The 15,994-nt window shown below is 33.9% G+C and overlaps 3 protein-coding genes and 1 long non-coding RNA gene across 5 annotated transcripts; 2 read left to right on the top strand and 2 right to left on the bottom strand.

The window, feature by feature from the left end:
- The first annotated feature begins 3,156 nt into the window (after positions 1 to 3,156).
- APS1 (ATP sulfurylase 1) lies at positions 3,157 to 5,845 on the top strand. Its single transcript, XM_022282377.2, has 5 exons — positions 3,157 to 3,810; positions 4,407 to 4,812; positions 4,900 to 5,160; positions 5,253 to 5,339; positions 5,493 to 5,845. The coding sequence occupies exons 1-5, from the start codon at positions 3,305 to 3,307 to the stop codon at positions 5,628 to 5,630; spliced, it is 1,398 nt and encodes a 465-aa protein (XP_022138069.1). The 5' UTR covers positions 3,157 to 3,304; the 3' UTR covers positions 5,631 to 5,845.
- An 892-nt stretch (positions 5,846 to 6,737) lies between these two features.
- LOC111009141 (uncharacterized) lies at positions 6,738 to 10,640 on the bottom strand. The gene is made up of 3 exons (XR_002601200.2): positions 10,501 to 10,640; positions 7,701 to 7,771; positions 6,738 to 7,250 (listed from the first exon to the last, which is right to left on the bottom strand). It is a non-coding gene; the product is annotated as an uncharacterized LOC111009141 (long non-coding RNA).
- On the top strand, positions 7,799 to 11,182 carry LOC111009140 (uncharacterized). 2 transcript variants are annotated; one of them, XM_022282095.2, is made up of 5 exons: positions 7,799 to 8,093; positions 8,197 to 8,256; positions 8,344 to 8,502; positions 8,606 to 8,797; positions 8,926 to 11,182. In XM_022282095.2, exons 2-5 carry the CDS (start codon positions 8,214 to 8,216, stop codon positions 10,776 to 10,778), a joined length of 2,247 nt encoding a protein of 748 aa, XP_022137787.1. In that variant the 5' UTR covers positions 7,799 to 8,093; positions 8,197 to 8,213; the 3' UTR covers positions 10,779 to 11,182. The 2 variants fall into 2 exon arrangements, with proteins under 2 accessions (XP_022137787.1, XP_022137788.1); XM_022282096.2 differs by having other exon boundaries at positions 8,194 to 8,256.
- A 2,878-nt stretch (positions 11,183 to 14,060) lies between these two features.
- Positions 14,061 to 15,605, bottom strand: LOC111009336 (calmodulin-like protein 11). Its single transcript, XM_022282385.2, has 4 exons — positions 15,419 to 15,605; positions 15,136 to 15,293; positions 14,924 to 15,004; positions 14,061 to 14,403 (listed from the first exon to the last, which is right to left on the bottom strand). The coding sequence occupies exons 1-4, from the start codon at positions 15,492 to 15,494 to the stop codon at positions 14,266 to 14,268; spliced, it is 453 nt and encodes a 150-aa protein (XP_022138077.1). The 5' UTR covers positions 15,495 to 15,605; the 3' UTR covers positions 14,061 to 14,265.
- Between the last annotated feature and the right edge of the window lie 389 nt (positions 15,606 to 15,994).

Raw genomic sequence — 15,994 nt, 5'->3', positions numbered from 1 at the left:
AGGAAGAGAATAGGAAGAATTGAGAACACTTAGCTTCCCCATGGTCTTTAAAAAATATATATTTCTTTTTTGTCATGTCTATATCTAATTAATGATACGATGTTTAGGGGTGTGTGTCACTTATTGATTAATCTTGGAAGACAAGTCTTCCATTTTAGTTGATAACGGACCTATACGAATATCTAGCTTAACTATTATTTCAAAAGGGTTACAAGTTCCTTATGCATATCGATAGTATCAAGGATGGATATACGAAGAGTCGAGGGAGGGCTCGACCCCCGAACTTTAATACTATAGGATCCGAATATACAAATGGATTAATGTTCATGAAATTTACCTTACTTCTGTGGCACCTCTCACACCTTTGAGCCCGTGTTCGAGCATCCATCTCTGGGTTTTTGACTTGCCTCACCTCACTATCCCTCATCACCTGTGCTTTTCGTATAATTTTTTCTATTCAATTTTTTCGTAAGTTTTATAAAAGAAAACAATTTTCGTCAATTTTATTTTTCAAAACAGAAAATAAATCATCAATTAGGTCAATTTTTAAAAAATGAATTACAAATGAGAAATTATAAATTTTTCTATATTAATATGTTAATTTTTTTTGGACAATTAAATATGTCAATTTATATATATATATGTAAAGGTTGATGGGACCTTTATGGTCTAATTATGGCTAGCAATTCCAAAGCTTATTTTTGTTTTTAATTTATACATTGTTATTATAGGTAATATTTCTTCTATAAATTCATGTATTGATATTTTATATAAGTTTTAATTTCAATTTTGTATAATCTAAAAATTCAACAATTTGAAAATTAATTGTCTAAGGTATATTTTTATTAACTTCACATTGTATATACTATGAGTTTGACTCTTTGAGGTTATTTATTATTATTTTTTGACAAAATAGCAAAAACGGAAAAGAAAGAAAAAAAAAAAAAAGTAACACTATGACAGCTTCATCTCTTCCACCCAAACTGATTGCAGGGAAAGGGGGAAGTATTCAAGCCACACGCTTATGAAAATCCACGGCATATTTGGCTAGTTCATGGGCAAACTTGTTGCAAGAATGGGGACAACCAAAAAATCGCACAAAATGCAGACTAGATCCCTAATTTCATCAACAATCATCCCCAATTCTCCCGTCTGAGGACTATTTGAAGTTATTTTAAACATAATAGTTAGTGAAATCGAAACTAAACTAATTTTACTTATTGTTTTATCTTTTAATTTTTAATTTTATTTTTATTAATGTTCTTGTAGATTTAATTTCAAATCTAAATTGAGAGATACTATTAAAAAAAGCGATGAAGCCATCAACAAGTAATAATAGTTCTTATAGATATTTTACATAATAACTTTAGAAAATTTATTGGCATATCTTGATTTAAAAGCTAAAATTGTTATTATAATTGTAATATTCGAGACTAAGTTCGTAAAACATATTTACGAAAATGATCTTGTTAGCTTTATAAATTCTTTATATGAAGTCTCCTCAACAAAATTTCTAGATCTGTCACAGAATATCATCATACTTGGCTCATTCTATCTTTAAAGAATTTATGCATCCACCCGATTTGAGAAAGTAAATGTCTGACTTACCCCTTCAAGTGATTTCCAAGAGAAAACATTATTATAAATAATTCAACAAATAAATGGCATGAAACACAATGGACATATGTTTTATGTTTTCCAAATATATTTTGTCCCTCTAGATTTTTTTTATATGCAAATGAAATCCAAAGATGCCATTACAAAAATAGCACAATAAAAAATACTTGGTTGCTAGTGCTCTATTTAATTTTTTTTTTAAATAATACAATAGGAAATAAACCATAATATCTCCCATGTCATGTTTGGAAAATCATACAGTATGCCATTTATTTAAAAAAATATAAAAACGTTATAACATTAATTCATTGTTTTGAGTAAAATATTTTGAAACCAAAGTAGGAAAAAGATTGTTCCCTTTTGTTGTTATGGATTAATTTATGACTATACAAATCAATTGAATCTTTTTTACGCATGCTGAATGCTTATGGAACAACTTTGAAAATCAAAAATCTTTTCTCTATAACGTTTCTTTTAACAATTTAAAGATATTATTATGTCTGAAAACAACGCAATTTCTTAAAAAAATAAAATATTAGAGAATCATCTTCTTTCACAAGAAACCAAAGTCATAGATATATGAATTATCTACGACTAAACCCTATAATTTCTCGTGATAATAACTACAAATAAAATAATATTTAGATATATTTACAATCGTACTTTAAAATTTATCTAATTGTGACAAATGCGAATCTCCTATTCTCTGTCGGCCAATCTTGAACGAATTTTTTTGAGAAGTTTTCATGAGTAAATGGAACTTTACAACATACATACTTTTTATTTTAAGAAAGGACATAGGGAAAAGATGATTGCAAACAAAAAGAAACTTATCATAAATTCCAATATTGTCTAGGCATTGCCAGGATTCTGTATTTTTCTTATATATTATACATATGATGAAAGTAATTTATCATTATCCAATCAAAGAAAACATAAGACTCTATGAGAACTTTTAAATATTTAGAAATAAATATTTTATTTTAATTTTATAATATCAATCTAATGTGTTTGTGTTTTCCTCCTTCCTTTTTCTAATAACTACCCCTATGATTTAGGTATAAATTAAAACGATTTTATGTTTTAATGGAACCCTTACATAACTTAATTCTACACATCAAATTAAAAATTCATCCTATTCACACGTCACAACTCATAGAAATATTATTATATTAACTAATGAATAATTATATAATATAAAGAAAAAAAGACTAAAATTCCTTTAAAATTAGGGATAAAATATAAACGTTAAAATTGACATTAAAGAGAGAACCATATTTATTTATAGCCTTTATTTTTCCACCAAAAAAATACCCATCATCAGTTTGAATTGATGGGTCCCACTCCCAAATGACAGCTTTAGAATTAAAAAAACTCCAATGAAAGACCAATTTTGAAAAATCAAAAAGCGAGAAACAAACAAAAACAATGACAGGGGAAAAGGGTGTCCAGATTCATCCTCCGAACCCCAAAAGGAAAAAACTCAACACAAGGAATCTTCTTCGCCCAATTGCGCCCATAAATATTCCAACTCCAATTCTCCTCCTCTCTTATAAGTTAATAACTTTTATCAAACATCCCATCCCACTATCTCCGATTAATCCCTCCCTTCCATTTCGTCTTCTTCATCAATTTCTGAGTTCAGTTTCTCCATAACCTCGCTTTGAGGCCTTGGTCTCCATCTCAGATGGCGTCCATGGCGACTCGTTTCACCAAATCCTCATCCCCATTTCATTCTATTACCAGAACATCCAATCCCCATTTCGCCGCTCCGGTGAAAATCTCAATTTCTCGGAGCTCCAAGGCGAGGACCCCCCTCCGGCTCCGGGTCTCGGCCGGGTTGATCGAACCGGACGGCGGAAGGCTGGTGGAGCTTCTGGTTGAGGAGCCTCTGAGGGGTTTGAAGAAGAGGGAGGCCTTATCCTTGCCCAGAATCGAGCTCTCCAGCATCGATATCCAGTGGGTTCATGTGCTCAGCGAAGGCTGGGCCAGCCCTCTCACCGGATTCATGAGAGAATCCGAGTTCCTCCAAACGCTTCATTTCAATTCCCTCAGGCTCCCGGATGGGTCTGTGGCGAATATGTCAGTGCCCATTGTTCTCGCCATTGACGATGCCCAAAAGCACCGCATCGCCGACTCCACTTCTGTCGCTCTCTTTGACGCCAACAACAATCCCATCGCCATTCTCAAAGAGTGAGATTTCTCTACCCATTCACTTAATTCCTTATGAATCTATCTCTAATATATCTCTGCGCTATGTTTTGTATGAGCAATTCGTTGTTAAGTTTTACTTCTGTGTTAGTCTGCAAAAGAAAATAACACATGCATGTAATTCTAATTCATTTGAAGGTCAGTTCTCTAATTAGCTGAGTGAGATCTCCTACCAGAAAGAACCCCCTCTTTTTAACTTTTGACAATACTAAGATTTATACCAAGGTTCAAATATACGTAGAATTTCATCCGCATCTGTGTTTCTCTTTGTCATAATATTCCAGAGCTCAGATTTTCTCTGTTTGGAATTGGATTTCACATATTTTGTCTCTTGGGACTATACCATTGATAGCACGAGGAAGATTTTGACTATTTGTTGGTGTCGGCCTTCTGAAGATTTTGATTAACATTCACTTTGTTGGAGATCAGATTTGTTATAACCATACTTGTTTACTGTTTAGTTCCAACTCCCATTGAAGAGTATATGCTGATAGAGTCTAATAGTTGCAGTAACTTTTCTGCAGTGGTCTTTTCATACTTTCTAATAAGTTCTCTAATGTCTTGTTTGGATTTATCAGTATTGAGATCTACAAGCACCCTGAAGAAGAAAGGATAGCAAGAACCTGGGGCACCACTGCCCCAGGACTCCCTTACGTTGATCAAGCTATAACCAATGCTGGTAATTGGCTGATTGGGGGTGATTTGGAGGTTATAGAACCAATCAAGTACCATGATGGTCTGGACCGTTTCCGACAGTCACCTGCAGAACTACGGGAGGAATTTACCCGGCGAAATGCAGATGCAGTATTTGCATTCCAACTTCGCAATCCAGTCCATAACGGGCATGCTTTACTAATGACTGACACCCGCCGTCGGCTGCTCGATATGGGGTACAAGAACCCCATTTTGTTGCTTCATCCTCTGGGTGGCTACACCAAGGCAGATGATGTTCCACTTAGTTGGCGAATGAAGCAACATGAGAAGGTGCCTAATTTTGAACCATTTTTCCTACTCCTTTTGTTGATTGTACGAGGAAAGCTCTAACTTTATGAACTGCGTCGATTCTATCAGGTGCTTGAGGATGGTGTTCTTGATCCAGAGACAACGGTGGTCTCCATATTTCCATCTCCAATGCACTATGCAGGGCCAACAGAGGTGCAGTGGCATGCAAAGGCGAGAATCAATGCAGGGGCTAACTTTTACATTGTTGGCCGTGACCCTGCTGGAATGGGTCATCCTACTGAGAAAAGGGATCTGTATGATGCTGACCATGGGAAGAAAGTACTGAGCATGGCACCTGGACTGGAGCGGCTAAACATCCTTCCTTTCAGAGTAAGCTTATTTAGAATCCTCTGCCATCAAACTTGGTGAACTTAACTCGGTTAAGTAAAGGGAGTTACTCATCTATTTTGTTTCACATTCAGGTTGCTGCTTATGATAAAACTCAGGGCAAAATGGCCTTTTTCGATCCCTCGAGACCTCAGGATTTCCTTTTCATATCCGGCACCAAGGTAACTACTCACTCATATTATAATTCTAGACATTAGACTGCCATTTCCAATATAACATCAAGAACTAAATTGCTACTTTGGTAAAAAAAAAAAAAGCACCATAAATCTTATCTTACTGTGATTTGGTTGTAAACCTGTGGTTGTATGATGCAGATGAGAACACTAGCAAAGAACAAAGAGAATCCACCAGAAGGGTTTATGTGCCCAGGGGGATGGAAGGTGTTGGTTGAATATTATGACAGTTTGGTACCTGCAAGCAATGACAGACTTCCTGAACCTGTTCTAGCTTAGGCTGCTGTATCAGGGGAAAAGTTATTAGAAATTTTAAACATACTGTGCCAGTGATGAATAAGATCATGAGGCGATGGTACAGAAGCATAATATAATTTGCCTCACTTTGTAAATTAGATGCCCTCATCGCATCTTTGGCTTTCCTACAAGACAACATATTGTGTGTAATAGTAAGTGCTTTATGTTCAGTGCTATGAAGGAGATGGGTTTGATGATGGATTTGGTTTTGAGGTTAAACAACTTTACTGAATGTACTTAATATATTATGAATTTATTTTTATATTATTCATAGGATTAATCATAACTTTGGTCCTGGATTTTTATTCATCTACCCTTAAATCTCTAAGCCACTGTTTGGCACCCTTCAAGAAAAGGAAAACAAAACCAAACATTTTTTTTTTAATAACTATTCTAGTTTTGGTTTTTTAATTTAAAAAATTAAACTTATAAACATGTTTATAACCTGTGTTTTGTCATCTACTTAAAATCAAATTTTAAAAATAAAATTTGTTTGTCTTTTAAATGTGGTTAAGAAAATAAATGTATTTTAAAAAAATGTGAAAAATATACTTAAAAAATTGATTTTAAAAATAAAATTTGTTTGTCTTTTAAATGTGGTTAAGAAAATAAATGTATTTTAAAAAAAATGTGAAAAATATACTTAAAAAATTGTGGGAAAAGAAGCATAATTTTGAAAAAAAAATTTAAAACTAAAATCGTTATCAAACAAGTTCATTCTTGTTTCTGGTTCCACATATTTTAGTCACTTTTTAATTTTAACAATTTTGTATCTTTTAAAACTTATTTTAGTCTCAAAAACTGATATGAAACTCACTTTCTCCAAACTACACTTATTCTTCCTTGTAAAAGTGAGAGTTTGAATTTCATACCTGAATAATAAATCGGGTTACATCAATAAGTATTTTATACTAGAAATTGAATGGAGTTTAATTGAAGTTAATATTTTACTAATTAATGAGTCAATATGGAGGGTAGATAAAAGTTTAAAAATTGAAATATGAATACCAAAAATTTTAAAATTAAAATGAAAAATATGTAAAAGTATAAGAACCTAAATAATATTTTTATTCATGTGTTAAACAAACTTTTGGATCCAACTCATTTGAGTTATAAATATATCTAAATTACTTCCAGAAACACAAGAAAATCATAAAAATAGCCAATGTTATATCTTCAGTAAATCAATTGTTGAAAATAAATATGGTTACCAACAACAAATTTTGATGGATCAAATACAAATAATTGACTAACTATTTTTTTGCAATCAACAATAATTAATCAAATTAAAAATCCAAAACCTACATTGTAACAGAAACAAATGGGAAAGTGCTGTCCCAATGAGTATAATCATTTCCTTTAGCAATTGTCTGCCAGGAAAGCGGACTGGTGGATAAACCCCACCATTTTCTAATCATTTTCTTAACGAGGCAAAAGCAGAACACTCCAATTATTTAACTTTTTAAAGCTGAAATCGACAGGTAGAGAACTTCATACCAAATTACTAAGATATGATGAGCTCGGCATCCCAAACGATGGAGTTCAGCCACCTTGCATCATCCACAAAGAAATCTTGATCGATCGGCCCACCTGTTCATAAACCTCCAACACAGAATGATTATATCAGTTCCCAATGGTAATTGAATCTCTAAATTTAATCAATGGTGACTCATAACATATTAGTTTGTGATGAAAAGTGAGTTTGGACCATAAATCCACTATATTATGATATTGTATAATTCAAATCTGAATAGGCATGAATTTATTTTTGAATTATACTTAAAAAATATTTTGTGACATTGCCTTTACTTTTATATTAAGGTCTTTCTCACCCTTAATCAATCAATGTGAGCTATATTTGCATTTTTAACGAACTTGAGGAACGAAAGCAGTGTGGTGCATTTACAGTTGTTTAATCAATTGATGGACTATACAATAATATAGCGATTGCAGTTCTAGTTAGCCGACCCATTAACTTTAAAAACAGAGAAAATGATGAAAATGATGGGGTATTGAATTTGTTAATGAAAGCGCAGCAAGAAGCCGCTTTACCCCAGAAATGGCAGCTCCAGTTATGTCCAGTTTGGATGTACCCTTGCTTTAAGGTTGCTTGCTGCCACGGCCTATTCCAACAAACAATACTTAAAAACTGTCTAGAAATTTTAGCTTCAAAAGCACAATCATAATGACAGATCATTCATGTGCTCATTTTAGTGGCATACTGTTGAACTTTATGTACTAAACAAAATCTTGAAATCTATAAAGCTGACGAACTATGAGCACCTGTGTCAGAGGGGAATGAGAAGTTTCAAGAGTTTGGCTGACAGATAACTCATTTAAGGCTTATGTTCTAAGCAATGTTAGTGAATTTTTTTAATCTTGTATCAATAGTCTAGCTGTCTACAACAGATGGAGCTGTCAAATATGATGATCATCATCACAATGGTAAGGAAGCCTCGAGTATAGAACCCCATTTTAGTTCAGATTTAATTCAAGCTTGTGAAGTTATACAATTGTGAGTGTTGTTTTTAAACCCCCTTAATAGCAGGATTTGTTGAGTTGAATATGGGAAATGAGATGGGAAACAATAACACATCTGAGTTTAGAGGTAAATTTGAAAGTCTGATTAGCTAGGAAGTAGTAAATGACTAGTTTATGAACATTTATTATCGTGTGTTCCGTTTTATTGATGCAGAGGAAGAGGAGAAAGCTGAAGCTCCAGAAAAATCTTTACTAGAAAGTGGGGGCAATGAAGTCAAAGCGGACGGAGTTGCAGACTTTCACCAAAAAGAAGCGAGGTCAGGTTCCAATGATGCAGATAGAGTAAATGGAGGTCATCATGTAACAGAGAGAGGTCTGGACACAATTTAAACATCATTGATTTCTGTAATTCTGTTGTATACTAATTCTAGTATTCTATAGTCTTATTCAGCCTACTTTCCTGGTATTTTATGCAGAGGAAGGGAAAAATGAAGCATTTAATACAGCAGAATTTCAAGTGATGTCTGAAAAATCAACTGACAGAACTCAAGGGGACAATGAGGTCCAGACTGAATTTAAAGATGATGAAACAATGGTGTTCGACTCAAAGGAGAATGGCTCGGATGGGAATGAATCTGGGCATGAAAAGCAGACTTCGAATCAAAAAGGTCAGCATAAGTATCCATCTCTTCCGTAGTTTAGTTTTACTTTAGTAATTCAACTGAAGAGTTTTGAACTTTACAATTAAACTTCCTAGCATAAAAACAATCGTTTTGTTTGCTCCAAACTGAAACAGAGGAAGAAGGGTTAGACAAAGGTTCCAATTTGAACACAACCATACTTCAATTAGATGAACCGGAACTTGAAAAGATTTCAGATTTCAAGAGTATTCAGAATGAATTGCCCGATACTAAAACAGAATCATTAGTAGCAGATAGCGACAAATCCTCAGAAGAATGCAAGGATGTTTTAGGATTGAGTTTGAACCACACTGACCATTCAGCAGATTGCGCCATGTCAGATTCAGAAAAAAGCACCAATATGAATCAGGGGATTGATACCGATCGAGATATGGATAAGGAGAAGGATAGAGAGAGAGGAAAAGGTTCCAACTTCAACAGGATAACACATGCATCAGATGATCCAAAATCTGAAAACATTTTAGATCTTGAGTCTACTCAGAAGGAATCTCCTGAAACCAAGTCTGAAGCAATGGTAGGATCAAGTGATGAATCCCCACAAGAAAGCAAGTATGGTTTAGAATCTAGTTTGGAACACACCGAGGCCAGCAGTTATGTTATCGACACACAAAAATCCACTAATGTGGATCATATTGGTGCGGAGACCGGCGCAGAGGTGGAGAAGGAAAAGGATGGGCTAATAGAGCCAAGGTTATGCCATGAAGATATAACGCCAGCTGCAAAAATTGTCGATACTAAAGATGAAGAAACTGAGACGGATTTGGCAAGTCATAATTCCTCTAGTTCACAATCAGATGAGAGTCTGGTGATAGAATCACCCAAGCCAGCTATGCAAGTTCCTGAGGTTGATGACAGATGCACGGTTTTGAAAGAAGAAATCCAAATGAAAGAAGAACCTTCAGGAACTGGAACAGTCGTTCAAGACAATATTCCAACTCAATTTAAGATTTCAAATGGGATCCAAGAGGAATTTAGTACGATTGGGTCACACTCCGAGAACAGTGCAAAAGAAACCGAGGTTTCTCCAGATTCTGTTATCCAGAACAAGAACCAGAACGAGGCTCCTGGAGAGGATTCCGAGGGCTCAGACGGAGAATATCTGGAAATTTATGAACAAGGTATTGCTATTTTAACTTTATCTGGTGTTGGAGATTGCAACTGTAAGAATGAGGAGATGGGCGAGGCGACAGAAATTTCAACAAACACTGGACGTGAAGCGGAAAGAAGAGAATCGGAGCAAAGTCTATCTGAACCTGTTTTAGGGTTTCAACCTCAAATCCATCTACAGGAAACGTCAATCGGATTCCAATCTGCAGAAATTACAGATGAATCAATCATAGCACCGAGGCAAGAAACCGAGACAGAAGTTGAAAAATCCAAGAGAAATCCCCCAGACTCTTCACCAGCTTCAGCAACATCCACAGAAACTAAACCATCAACAAATCCGATCGATGAACAGAGTGTAACAACACTTCCATTCTCTACATTTAGAGAAAAAGATCAAGAGACTCCAGGAAGAACAAGCAATGAATCAAATTCCGACAGTTCAATTGGTCATATAGAGATGCGTAAATCGCCTAGCTTCAACATAGATATCCAAAGCGAAGGAAGGGCAGGAGAAACAGAGAAAATTCCATTGCTATACCAAATTAAGACAATCGAAGACTTACCAAATCTGCAAGAGATCAGCTTCCCAAACCCGTCGGAGAAGCGAGTTGTGACGTTGGGAAGAAGCGATTCTGAGAAATCGAGACCTTCATTCCCAGGGTTTGCGAAAGAAAAAGAAGAAGTCCAGATGGAAATCAAAGCAATTAATCAACACAACTTAACCACCGCTAAGAAGGCAGCGGAAGACTCGCCGCCGACACCGCCGATCCGTAAAGGGAAGCGCAGAACCAAATCCCTAATATTTGGAACCTGTATCTGCTGTGCTACTGCGATTAGATGAACGGATTTTCTCCGGAGCATCCGGCATTCAAATTTTCAGAGTGGATTTCTTTCTTTCACTGATTTTTTTTTACCCTTTTTCAGTTTTCTGAGAGTGGAGATGGGCTTGGGGATTGTCAATGAGGGAGAGATAGAGAGAGGTTGGTGTTTTCCACTCAGAATCAGTATGGAAAGAGCGAGAACGCAATGATCGGCATGAAGTTCATCGCGATCTTCGCCTTCGAAAAGAAAAGATTGTTGCACTTTGTTACTGTTCGTATGAATTCCTTTTCTTCCCGCCAAAATACATTCTATCTTGTGGTTCGAATTTGACTTCATTTATGCGCTTGATTTGTTTGTTACTGGAATTTCTTTGTAAAGAGGTATATGGAATATTTTAAATATTTAACTAGCAATTTATTTGCATTTGTTATCGAGAAGTTCATCATCAGACTAGAAAGGTGAGGGAAATGAGAGAGTCTTTGACTCGATCTTCACGACCTTGAAAAATAGTATCTTCGTCCTCCAAGATTAAGTCCTCCTTATACTCTCTCAAAGCGGTCTTCTACAATTGAAAATTCTCCCTAACTAAAGTCCTAAAAAAATGGCGCAAAGATCTTTTATTCATGGAAGGACATCATTACAACGCCATGATATCATTAGTGAATGTCATGGTGTTGTCTTAAAATTGTGACAAGCGCTCAAAGTTCGTAGCACCGCGGTGCTACATGACAGCACTACGACATTGTTATTTCAGAATAAAGCCCAAGTTTCGTCTACAGGTGCACTATGGTGACTGTACGATGGCGCTGCTACACTGCTTCTTCGAATTTTTCTCCTATTTCTAACCTGCTGGTGTCGTGGTGCTATTGTGGGCGTTATGGCTCTTCTTTGGCTGAAATTATGCTTCCTTTCGTACTTTGATTTCGATTTTTCTCTCAATTAAGATCACTTAAGCTCCCATTCATTTTGATGACTTATTCCTACTAAAATATAAGTTAGGTACATAAATATACTATAGACAACAAAAAATTATCAAATAACTTCCTCTAAATGTCATGAAATGTAGCTTATAAAATACACTATCCGTTATGAAATAAAATTTTGATCCTTCCTCAAAAATAAAATAAAATTTTTGTTCAATTACAAATTAACAAATTCGTCTATCTTGAGCATCTTGGTTATGCACGCCAAATATACCAAGTAGTTGTTAATTAATTATCAATTTAGTATTTAATGTTTTAGAATTTTCAAATTATGTTGTAAACATTTTCAATTGAGCCATTCTACAACACCGCTGTTGAGAATTTCATTATTATTTTATTAATCTATTTAAAAACAAATTTACCTATTAACAAAATCCGACCAACCCATAACAAAATGTATTTATTTCAAATGGGATGTCAAACAGCATGCCTACGTCTTAAATGGTGTTCTAGATATTGGCTCCTTCAAGGCCAAACAGTGTAATGTTTTCACACTGATAAATGTGGTACATGAAATACTAGATCTGTTTTTCCCTTTTTTGTCCACATGTGTCTTCTTTGGTAGATTGGTCAACAACTGTTTTTCTTTTGAGACAATTGGTCATGCCTTATGTAACCATTCTCTCTTGAATGTAACTTTTTTTTTTCAAGAGCATGAATGAATGGTCATGCTTAGAAAGCCTAAAAACTCGTAATTATGTAGGTTTTCTCAAGATCGTAACCTTGTTAGTCTCATACTCGGTATATCTTGAATAGTACGATGAGAACATAGTTGCCCCATAAATATTATATTGAATCTTAAATAACAATAATGTAAGTTTTTATTACGGGCATCAGTTCTCCTCTGGTCCTGCAATTATATGGTATAAATAAGCACTTAGAAGATCATTTTCTTTAATTGATAGAAGTTAACGTTGATTTAAATCCCTCAGCATACGTATCAAAGAATTGTGTACTTGACATCCACTTCAAGAATAATTTTCTATGTAAACTTAAGTATACCTTAATTGGTTAGGGTAAGGTTAATTTCAACCATATCCACGTGTTGTCGATCTTAAATTACACAAATAAGTACCAGCTGCTTTTAAAAAAAAAAAAAACTTAATTAATTAGGGAAAAAAAAGAAAGAAAGAAAAAGGCTTCGTCCTCCTCGTCCTTTTTTATATTTGTATTCCAAATTCTTAGAGCCAACAATTTAATAATGCATTTGAAAATGATTTTGAGAACAATATTTTTGAATGAAACACTTTAAAAAATATATATTAAATGCTGCCAAAATATCTTATCATACATAGTCAAACAACATTTAAAAAAGTTTAAATATTTTTAATCAGAAAAGTTTAGGATATTAAAAGAAATCTCAACTAAATCTATAAAAATAATTTTGTTAGAGTGACATTCAAGTACAACTTATCCGTGATTTTTAATTATTTAGTAAAATGCAAATACGAAATCAATTAAAAATATATTACAAAATAGAATTGGATTGATGTTTCGAATAAAATTAGTGTTGGGTTGGTAAAAAGTGCAAACAAAGTTCCATATTAACTATGATCAATGATATATATACATGAAGACAATTATCTCCATTGATATGAGACCTTTCAGATGAAACTAAAATTAAATTCATGAAAATTATGTCCAAAATAAATAATATAATATTACTGGAGAGGTACTAAAATAAACTTAAATAATTATTAAATGTACAAATCAAATATTAGAAATTAAAACATATATTAGAAACTTATTAAAAAGAAAAAATAAAATAAAATTGTCTCTATCAAATTTCATTTTCAGGAACGCGTTTTTAAGTTGATTGGTTATTACATTTCTCCAAAAAAAAAAAAAAAAAGTTGATTGGTTACTACTAATTTGGATGGTCCAACCCTTATCTCTCACCCTCTCTCTCCCTTACTTTTACAACCTTATGGCATGGTCAAAGTCGATCAAAATGCACCAAATACTTTTTTTTCTCATAGAATAGACTATTATTTAAATATCTATTTTAATTTGGTTGTTATATTTTAAATATTTATGAAAGTCACGCAAGCGGAATCTCAAGAAAAAGAAACAAACAAAATTTATAGAACAAATATACTTAGTGGTTGATTCAATTTTCTAAAGTATAAAATTGAAGAAAAATACTAAATTGATTTCTATTTGAATTTGTTCTGTAATTTCCAATTAATTTGATTCAATTTTTTATCTACTTGGTAGTTAGCTTTGTCAGTTCATGTCAATCTTCGCTGTTAATTTTATTAGTAAATTAAAAAGAAATTATAGATATGAGGTGAGAGTTAAGAGATAAGAATGGAAGGTAAACCCAAAAGGTTGAACGGTAAAAAAACTTTACTAATAAAGAGGTGCTTACATTGATGAACACGGGGGAGGGGGCTAAAATGGAAAATACTACAAATTAATAATTATGTAAAAGCAGGAAATAAATGAAATTATCTGAAAATAAATGAATATGAGTAAGGCTTTTCTTGTGGCCGTTGATTAGAAGCTACTTTTTAACTATCATCATCCAACGGTCATCATCATCTTGACGAATTCTTCAAAATTGACCTGCCCATCACCGTCCAAATCGGCCTCTCTGATCATCTGCTCCACTTCTTCGTCTGTCAGCTTCTCCCCGAGATTGATCATCACGTGCCTCAGCTGCACATTATTTAAAATAATAAATAAATAAATAGAAACGTCAGTTTTTATTGTCATCCGTTAGATTCTCCACAGCCTCAAAAGTCAACCAATAATCGCAACCATTAATTTTTTATTTCCAATATTCCTTAATCCGGTGCGGAGAGGTACATGGTACAATCGTACAACACATACGGTACACTGTACTCCCCATCTCACAAATCTACCCACCCACACCCACACCCACTTCATTTTCTAATTTATTACTAAAAAAGAATAAAAAATATACATCATTTATTATTTGAATTACATTTTTTTAATATTGATTTTTTTTACATTAACAAAATAAAACATTTCAAAAATTGAGATAAAATTGGTAAGGTATGCCTAATAATTCTTGAATTTTCAATTTTTTTTATCTTTTAAGTCATTAATTTTTAATTTTATGTCTAATAAATGAGGAAAAAAAAAGGCTAATGGACTGTTTGTAGCAGGGAAAATGGGAGAGAAAATGAGAGAAGAAAGGGAAGAGAATATGTACCTCAGTAGCTGAGATGAATCCGTTTTGGTCTTTGTCGAACACTTTGAAAGCCTCTTTCAGCTCTTCTTCGGCATCAGTTTCCTGTAAAAAAAGAGAGAGAGAGAGAGAGAGAGAGAGAGAGAGAGAGAAGAAAAAGGAAAACGTCAATATTCAAACATTTGACTCTGAAATTGTCGAAACGACATGTCGTGGATGGGTTTATTGTTGTGTACTTTGATTTTCTTGGCCATCAAATTGAGAAACTCAGTAAATTCGATGGTTCCATTGCCGTCGGCGTCGACCTCCTTGATCATGTCCTGAAGCTCCTCCTCCGTCGGATTCTGATCCAACGACCGGATCACCGTCGCCAGTTCCTCAATCGTAATGCAACCTGATTCAAATTCAAATCACACAGCATATAAAAAATAGTTCAATAATTTTCTCGCTTCACAAACACTCTGTAAACTGTTAACTAAACTTAAAAGGAAATCGAATCAGAAATGGGAAAGGACTCACCGTCGCCGTCCTTGTCGAACAGACAAAAGGCTTCCTTAAACTCCACGATCTGTTCTTCGCTCAGTACTTCGGCCATGCTTTTTTTTTTCTTTCACAAGAAAGATTTTCTCGGGAAACAAACAGAGAGAGAGAGAAGAAACAGGGGAGAGTTGAGGAAGAGTTGGGGAATGGCTGAATCTGAGCTGGGGCTTATGTAGAATTCCGAGGCTATGAACTGTGAAGGATTTTTTTTTTTTTTTTTTTAAAGAAAACATTCCAATATAAAATTAAAAGTTTACTAATAGTCAAATTTAGGAGAAGAATCCTCACCACCTTTGCAAAAAGGACCAAAAAATAATCTCAAAGAAATTCCAATTGCTCGTTAAAGACTTAAAATAATACGTATCACCACACCACCAAATTTAATTTTAACATTTTCTAGCAATTTCTAATATATATTATGAAATTTTTTTTATTATTTTTACCTTTATACTTAGTTTGGAAGATATATGAAAATACTATTTTGTATTACCACTCAAATATAAGGGGGGAGAATTAGAATAGTTAACCTTTAAAATAAATTAATATTTTAATCAG

This window comes from Momordica charantia (assembly GCF_013281855.1).
Source record: "Momordica charantia cultivar OHB3-1 chromosome 5 unlocalized genomic scaffold, Mcharantia_2.0 BLBB01000005.1, whole genome shotgun sequence".
In the NCBI taxonomy this organism is placed as follows: domain Eukaryota; kingdom Viridiplantae; phylum Streptophyta; class Magnoliopsida; order Cucurbitales; family Cucurbitaceae; genus Momordica; species Momordica charantia.
Note: the sequence above shows the minus strand (reverse complement) of the source record. Positions and strands in the feature narration are given on the sequence as shown.